The 8998-nt window shown below is 38.7% G+C and overlaps 1 protein-coding gene across 1 annotated transcript in view; it reads left to right on the forward strand.

Moving 5' to 3' along the window:
• Positions 1-442: 442 nt before the first annotated feature.
• Positions 443-8998, forward strand: part of sergef (secretion regulating guanine nucleotide exchange factor) — a 16750-nt gene continuing 8194 nt past the window's right edge. Inside the window, exons 1-10 of the mRNA XM_037682969.1 lie at positions 443-496; positions 742-871; positions 1855-2007; positions 3445-3539; positions 3652-3712; positions 3798-3911; positions 4016-4078; positions 4371-4529; positions 6002-6171; positions 7262-7298. Coding sequence (XP_037538897.1) covers positions 455-496; positions 742-871; positions 1855-2007; positions 3445-3539; positions 3652-3712; positions 3798-3911; positions 4016-4078; positions 4371-4529; positions 6002-6171; positions 7262-7298 — 1024 coding nt within the window. The 5' untranslated portion in view covers positions 443-454. The remainder of the gene's footprint in view (positions 497-741; positions 872-1854; positions 2008-3444; positions 3540-3651; positions 3713-3797; positions 3912-4015; positions 4079-4370; positions 4530-6001; positions 6172-7261; positions 7299-8998) is intronic.

Raw genomic sequence — 8998 nt, forward strand, 5'->3', positions numbered from 1 at the left:
ATATATATATATATATATATACATACAGCTGAATGGAATGATTGTTGTCCAAAAGAAGCGTTTATTTCTTGATATTTAAATGAACTTATGTCTTTTCCTCCTAAATTTCCATTTAATGATACAATGATAAAAAATAGTAATCGATAAATATGTTTTTTAAAAGCTCTTTTTTTGGGGGGGGGGGGGGGGGATTTGGATCATAGCCTGTAAAAAACAATCTGATTTGAACATTCAAACAATTCGTTATTTATCGTGATTTCGTAATGATCTGTAATTAAATGTTTGGATTTTGAAATTATTAAAAAAGGGAACAAATTCCAGTTTTTTTAATTTATTTTACTTTGTTTTGGTTTTAAATTTCCTTGGGGAACATGAACGAGTCAGCCTCGCATTAACAGCAGCCTTCTTTACGACATTGTCGTAAATCGTTCTAATTTCCGGCGCTTGGTTTTCCATGGCAACACACTCACAGCTCGAGTTTTGTTTATACACCTGGGTACGTTTATCATTTTCTGGGGCTAAATTGTATAATTCATGTGTGTCATGTGTTGTACATTTATCATGTCAACTCGGCACCTTCTGTAAAGTGGAACGTTAGTACGACAGTTTGTGTTTTTGCTAAAGTTAGCCAAACTAGCTCAAACGTAAAGCGCAGCACATGGTAATGTGTGGCTAAAGCTTTGGCTTTAACAGTCGGCGATTACCTTTGTGACAAGACGGCCACTTTATCGTTTGTGTCAGGGAGCCAACAGCTACGGACAGCTGGGACAGGGACATGCGGAGGACACGAGTGTCCCCCAGCTGTCAGCGCTGCGGAGCGGAGCAGTCCGGACAGTGAGCGGCGGAGGGGGACACTCTGTGGTCATCACCGGTAACTGCCCCATTACTACACTGAACTGTAGTTACAGTTGTTCTTTTTCTGTGCTAAACGACCAACACAGATTATTTTGTTCATGATTAATAAAGAACAACATTATTTAGACAGCAATTACTCATGTGTAATAATCACTGTATTTTTTTTTTATATATAAAACTTAGATATATTTCAACTTCCAGTTTCTGTCTGTGAGGCTGACACATTAGACTTAAGACTTTCCTTTTGCTAAATCCTATAGTTAGGGTCGGCTTGGGTTTCCTGAGCTATCCATTAGTTATGCTGCTATAGGCTTAGACTGCTGGAGGACAAACTGACCACATTCACTATACTACCGTCTTTACTTACTCTGCTCAACCTGTTTTGTATTTGTAATTATTTTTTCTATCCTAACATGCGTCTTTGTCTTTCAGGTTCACCTGGACCTACCATTCTGTGTTCGTTTTTCATTCCTGTCCTCTCAAACCCAGCCGGTCGAAGCAGATGGCCGCTCATCCTGAGCCTGGTTCTGCTGGAGGTTTCTTCCTGTTAAAAGGGAGTTTTTCCTTCCCACTGTCTCCTTTGTGCTCGCTCAGGATGGGAGACTGTGATGAAGTGAAGATTCAACAAGTCTGCTGGCTTCATTAGATAGAGAACTTTACTAATTGGATTTTCTATGTATGTGAAGGTTCTTGTAAAGTGCCCTGAGACAACTTTGTTGTGATTTGGTGCTATATAAATAAACTGAATTGAAAAATGAATATATCAGAGCAGCAAACTGTAGGAAAAAGAGAAACTGTTTGTACATTTTGTTGTTAGAGGTGAGAGAGCAGGTTAAAGCACTCGCTCTTTTTAATCTTTGAGTGAAATGTTTACACGGTAGAAGCAAAGTAGATTTTTGGGAGTTATCATTTTTTGCTTGCTCTTTTAATTTTAGATCATTATTCAACATTGTGCTAAATGGATTCTTAATGTTTGCTGTCTCTTTTTGTGTTGGACAGAGGGTGGGGAGGTGTTTGTCTGTGGACAAAATGGCAGAGGCCAGCTGGGTCTGGGCCACATCACTGACGTCTCTACTCTTCAGCTCTGTCCCATCTTGAATCAGAGAGTCACACATGTATCCTGCGGTTGGGATTTTACTCTTTTTCTCACTGGTGAGCACTTAGCATCGTATCAAATCCTGCCTAATTTATATTAAATAAAGAAACAAGCAAACTTGAAACTAACAGATTAGATATATGTAACCTGTTTCTTTTGTATTTAACCCTTTACACCACTTTAACTGATAATTTCTCACACATTACTCCTTAAGACATCCTAAAGGCTGTTCACTTACTTATTTTAAAGGAATAATTTTATTATTATTATTATTATTATTATTATTATTTAACAGATTTTGGGACATACTTGAGAAAAGCACTGATTATAAGGATTGAGGAAGTTATTCCTTTCATTATTTGTTGAATGGGATGACAGTTTATTTTTATTTTAAAAACTAGCATGATCTCTTTCATGTCTTAAATGGAAACCTTCAGTAAACCAAGCTGATATAAAATAGGGCTGAACGAGTTTGGAAAATATTCTAATTGAGATTTTTTTTTTTACCGCAATATTGAGATTGTGATTTAATATGTGATTATTTTTCAATGTCTTCTTCTCATCTATTTTTCAACGAACACAAGCAATAAATCTGTTTCAGTTGCAAAAAGCTCCTGTTTTCAGCTCCGCTGCAACTCTGTTTCTGCATTTATTTTGTATAGCTCCGGGGTAGCATCTTGGTTAATGTGCGAGGGCATTCTGTACCGCTTATCCATCGTGTTTACCAACGCAGTAAACCCAGGCTTGGTCACTATATTAATGGACATCATGTCTTTCTTTATGAACTCCGTTAATGCTTGAGTTATTTCTGCGTGCACTTTCAAATTATGTTCATACGGAGTAAAACCTTGGAACAGTTCGGTCAGTGATCCCTGTCAGCTGCTACTTTGCTGACTTGAAGTTGAAGCACTGGTCGATGGTATTCTAGCCATGCAACTATCGTAAATGGGTTTGTGGTGGTTTTTTTCAAGTGTTGATAAAGATTTGTGGTGTTACCTCACGAGGTATCAACAGCAGCAAGGCAGGTTCTGCACAATACATGTTGTTGTGCTGCGTCTTCTTTTTTATAGCCAAAATAATTCAAACAACGGACGTGCTGCTCCTCTTTGGGACCAAACTTTCAGCTGTGTCAGCTTCTGTCGAGCCTGATGCCATCGTGCAACTGGTTAAAACGTAGTGTTGACTTCTGCTCCCTGCTCTGCTTTGTTCCAATCCGCTCGCTCGCAAGTCACGTGACCAGATCACGTGACCAGATCACGCGAACAGTCAAATCGCAGCCTTTACGATGAGAAAATCTCGTTTTATCATATCACAATATTATCCCAAATGCAATTAATTGTTCAGCCCAAATATAAAACCATAAAGAACGTATAAGGCCTTTAGACTTTGTTGTAGGAACAAAACGAGAATTAAGAAGAAATATCACAACAGTTGAAGCAAAAGTTTGTCTTATTTCATCCTTTTTATTTACACACGTTTTGTTTTATTGACAGATTATCGTCAAATATTGGCTTGTGGCTCGAATGCGTTTGGACAGTTGGGTGTTGGAGAAACAACCAAGCAAACTGCTGATCTTCTGGTTGTCGAGGTGAGCCCATAATAATAGTTAATCCTTTATGAAGTCAGGGTCTTCAGAGTTTCACACATGCTGCACATTCTGCCTGCACCAAACTTAAACTACACTTTGAGTTTGTTTTCAGGGTCTGAAGGAACCAGTAGTGAGCGTTGCAGCAGGACTTCGACACTCTCTCGCAGTTAGTGGTAAGCTAGCATCGCTACTTGTCTCCATTACTCTTCTCCAGTTAGGAGTAAAGTCTTAACGCAGCTCTTTGTGTTTAACTTGTAGACTCAGGCTGTGTGTATCAATGGGGAACTGGCCTTTTCTGTCACGCTAAACGAGCACTCAGCCCACACCCTGTTCCATCACACCTGCGCTCTAAAGTTCCTTGTTTGGTTCCAGGTAATGTATGCTGAGCAGAAATAACAAAAACAACATAACGAATGGTTTATTGACTTTTGCACTCGGAGTGAAAGACGCGACTGATCTTTCTGTCCACATCGTAGGTCTCAGCCAGAGAAAACCGCGCCTGGTTACAGCAGGTTCAGCTCACTGCGTGTGCCTTACAGGTCAGACAAATAAATCACAAACAATTCCAGATGATCGCTCACATAAACAAGACTAGTTTATGAAAAAAATGAATGTTTTTGTTGGATCAAACCATGCAAAGTTTGTAGGGAAAAAAAAATGTACCAGAGAGACTGTGATCTGAAATAATATATATATTTTTACTATTTTCATTGTGAGTAGTTTTCCACTTAATACTGTTCATCCTGTAAAAAGCTGATGAAAACTTGGTGCAGACTGTCTGACTTTTCTGCTTCTGTTGGATAAACAGGAATGTTGTTTCTGTTCATGCAGAAGAAGGCGATTTATTCTTGTGGGGAAGCAACAAGCACAGCCAGCTGACCACAGCCGAGCCTTTTCTGCCCTCCCCCACTCTCCTGAAGCCATTTCTGTTTGATACAGAGAAAGCTGTGAATGTTTGGAGCGGCTGGACACACATCGTTGCTCAAACAGGTACAAGTTATTATACGTGTTGTCGGCCTTTGACTTTAGCAGCGGATGATTTTGGTTTTGCTTGTGTGTGTGTGTGGATGTGCCTGTGTCTGTTGTATTAGCAAAAAATCTCATGAACTATTGGATGGATTTTAATGAAACCTTTAGAAAGTAGTGATTGAACAAACACCTAGAACTGGTGCTTAACCCAGTTCAAATTGTCTGCACAGCCAGCTGACCATAGCAAACACAAAAAGGACTGGAGCTCAGCCAGTTTTATAGATAATGAGCTCAAATTTGGTGTGTTTGTAGCTGAGCATCATTCCCAACGTCTTCTCTGAGCACTACACGTTGTGCAATATTTAGGTTATAAACTTTGGCGTTAACTGTTTGAGTCAACCATGTTTGTCTGTTAGCATAATGTAGCATGGCCTACTGGACTTATTTTAATAAAACTCTCTGAAGAAATCAGTGAATGTACATATTCAATCCAAAATAGTTGCCACAGCTTCAAAATAAATAAATAAATATTACTATATTAATCCCCAATGGGAAAATTACTTCTCTGCATTGTTCCCATTGTACAAGTGAGCTGAGGGCTGCCATTTATGGTGCATGGGGAGCAACTGGGGGGTTAATAGTCTTGCTCAAGGGCCCAGGTTGGGGCAAACGAGGGTGGAAACAGGCCCACATTTTTGTTGTTGGTTTGGGGATTTGAATCAGCGACCTTCTGATCACAGACTTGCCTTCTGTAACATCTGCGCCACCACTCCCACTAACTGACCGTATGTAAAACTAACATTGCTCTACAGTAGTCCCTCGTTTATCTTGGGGGATCCGTACCCTGAAGCTTTGCGATAAGTGAAAAACCGCAAAGTAGGAATAGTAGTACAAGTAGCAAGTAGTAGTTTATTTTAATGTGTGTATATATATGCGTTTTAAACCCTTCCCACACTCTTGCATTATTCTAAAGAATGTTTCTAAACTCTAAACGCTCTAAAAGAGCACAGCATGTCATGATTTCAGCTCTCTGCCTCCAGCTGCACTCTCGGCCACGCCCACTTCTCAGGTCAACACTGAGATCAGCTGCAGGAGGAAGCTTCTCCAACAGCTGTGGGCTGCACACAGGTGCTAAATCATTTTAAATTATTTTAAATAAAAATTCCACGCAGATCGTGCAGCTCATCCATCAATCAGCCAACTGTACTTTGTCATTTTACATAGCTTAATCTAAAATTTTGTGTGGTAGTAGCTGAGATTCATTCTCAGCACATACTCCGAGCACTAACTCGCCTTTCAAGATCTTGCAGTTTCATATGAGACTGCTAAACATCACACACAAGCGTCGACCAAAATGCCGACAACTCCAGCATTTCTTGTGAGAAGGTGATCTTAGACTAAAAGTTGCAGTGAGATCTGGACTCTGTCAAAGAATGCTTGGCCTTTTTAAAATATTATTTATTGGACAGCTCCTTGCTCTGAATCTGTTGTAGAAAGTGGCAGAGTCTTCACATGGGGCAGAGGAGATTATGGACAGCTGGGTCGACGGGTCTCAGCCAATCAGAGAACAGAGCAGCACGCAGATGGTTCTGTAGCAGAAGGTGACCAAACCAAGGAGATCAGCCTCCCTGAAGAGGTTAAAGTCCTTAATGGAGCAGCACAGGTAAGATCTGCAGATGAAAGGACCTTTTTGCTGTTCATATTTACTTACATTTATTGCTGTGGGTTTCAGCTTCGAGTTTAATTTTAATGCCTCCTGGAGTCCAGCAGGGGGCAGTAAACAACCACAGAATAAAACCAGTGGCTGAAGGTTATTAGTATGGGGGAGAAACGTGATGCTGGGAAGAAAAAAAAAACTTCATGATGTTTTGCTTCAACATATCCTGCACACAGAGCACTCATATCATTATTTATGCAAAAGAAAGGGAACCACTTTTAAAGTGAAGGCAGAGATCTCTCCGGTACGGGTAATTATTATTACAGCAGATAACCTGTGGTCTTAACAGCAGCTGCTTGGAAGAAAGTCGTTTTCAATCACGTAGATGTCAGGGACGAGCGAGGGGGGAGTGCTGGGTCATTCTTACACTGTTCCAGATCACTTTGTGTTTCCTGAGGTCGTATTAAAAACACAAGATGAATGACCGGAGTGGACTACAAGTCTCTGAGCCCATGTTAGTCTTACAAATAGTGTATGAGCTCAAAGTAAATATTGAGTAAACTGTCACAGTTTCTGAGGCGAGTAACCACAACAGGAGGAGCATCTTTCAGTTTTCAAAGAACTTGATGCTTAAAATCCATCAACGTTCTTTAAACTGAACTAGAACAGATAGTGTGGATCAACAATACGTCATAATTCCTCTTATCCTATTAATTATCATCTGTTTTTAATACAAGTGGAGAAAATAGAAAAAATGCCGACACCAGTAAGCAGTTGCATTAACTCCTGTACCAACAATGGGTTTATTTGTTCTTGTACTGGTTGTAGTTTGTGCTCATTACCTCGGAGTGAGGAACTATAATTAGATCATCTAATTAGTTTGCAGAATTATCTGATGTTAACGGCAATTATGTGTTAGCTTGTCTAAAGAGGGATTTGATTTTATTTTTAGAGGAGTCGTTTTGTTTGCAACAAATTTTCTTTTTCATGTTTGTAATCCCACAAAAACAATTCCTGGATGTCACCGTGTTAATTATGTGTGCATGTGTGAGTTTTAAGCATGCATTCTGAGCATGTTTCCATCTTTTTTTCACAGATTTCTTGTGGATCTGAACATAACCTTGCCATTGTAGGTGAGTCGATCCTCTGTTCTTTGTTGTTCCTCAATACACGATTCATAACTGCACCATAAGATAAATTAAGATTTTTTTAAGGCAAATAAGAAAGAAACTGGGGAATTAATCCCCTTTCACACATTCGCTGCTTTCCATCAGACTGCAGCTGAACACATTAAGATATCTGAAGGACTATGCTTTTTGTTATTTACAGTATTTTATTCTAGTTCAAACCAAGTACATTCTTGCATCAAATTCAAGTTTTAGTACCTACATTTTTTCACACAAAGCTTTTAATAAAAATAAAAAAAAATCAGTAAACAAGTTCTCAGCTTCTTTTTGCAGAGAAAAACAACTTTTTACACAAAGGCACGGGTTGCAACCGTGAATTTTGGAGTTTCGACAAGACTGAAGTTTTTTCCCCAGGTCGCTTGTTAGCTTAGCTCGTAGCTTAGCTTCTCAACTTAGCTGCTTTTAACCATCCAAAAACATGATTTTGGATGGTTAAAACAGATTTTAAAATGAAAAGAGAAAGGGAGGGTCAGTGGAGTTGAGCTTTTTGTCGTCCAGTGTCTTCGGTAGAAAGAGATGAAGAAACGATAAAGCCGATAAATGAAAATGAGGTCGATAATTTTCATTTATCGTGTGATTAATTGATTTATTGCTTATTGTGACAGGCCTATTATTGCTTGTGATGTCACACAGTCTGTTAGTGCTCAGAGTTAGTGTTGGGGATGACTCTCAACTACTATCACACCAAATTTATGGCTAAGGTGGACTAGCTGTTACTGCCATATTGAATCAGGTAGACTCCAACAGTTACAAACATAAATCCTGTGAGAGTTTCATTAAAACCCATAAAGTACGAACACACCCCGAGGCTAGTGACTCGCAGACACTGAAACAACCGTGATCTTTGTTTAAAGTGTTGATCTGCTCAGTAGGACGTAGACGCACTTCACTGTGGGTTTGACTCGTGACAGAACTACAGTTTCTGTCTTTCTGTTTACTGAGCGTGGATAAGTACGGTAGTAAAACGTTTTATGAAGTTTGTTTTTGCGTTTGGAGCAACAGTACAGAAGAAATGTGCTAACTGTTGACATAATAACTCCATGCTTGTTCCTAATGAAGTCGCTCTCTCTCATTCATTCCATCAGATATCAATTTTCTCTAATTCAAGCTTTTGTGTAGTTTTTTTTAACCATTTACTGTGAGTGTAGAAATGTATAACTAGAGACATAACCATAATGTCTCTTTAAAATAAAAATAAAAATTATAAGACACCTATAAAAAACAAAACAAAAAAAATCTATAACAAATAGCATCTATTTATGACAGCAAGAAGAGAAAAAAATAAAACAGGTCAGCCATAATTAACAGTAATGGGACTAATGTCCTAAATGTTTAGAAAAATTAAATTCTCTGCGTTATTTCTCCGTTTCTGATGTTTTTAAACAACCACAGTACATTTGACATGTAACCCGTTTGATATGACGTGTCATTTTCATGAATTTTGCATGGACTTTAGGGTTACATGTAGGGATGCACAACAATATCGGCATGGTATCGGTATCATCCCATATGAGTGTTAAAATTAAATATCGAACATCGGCCATTCCATCAAAATAACACAGATATAAAAGGCGCAGTTTATATATATATATATATATATGTATGTATATGTATATATATAAATGTATATGTATATATATATATAT

Source organism: Nematolebias whitei, chromosome 10, assembly GCF_014905685.2.
Source record: "Nematolebias whitei isolate Nwh7 chromosome 10, NemWhi1, whole genome shotgun sequence".
NCBI lineage: Eukaryota > Metazoa > Chordata > Actinopteri > Cyprinodontiformes > Rivulidae > Nematolebias > Nematolebias whitei.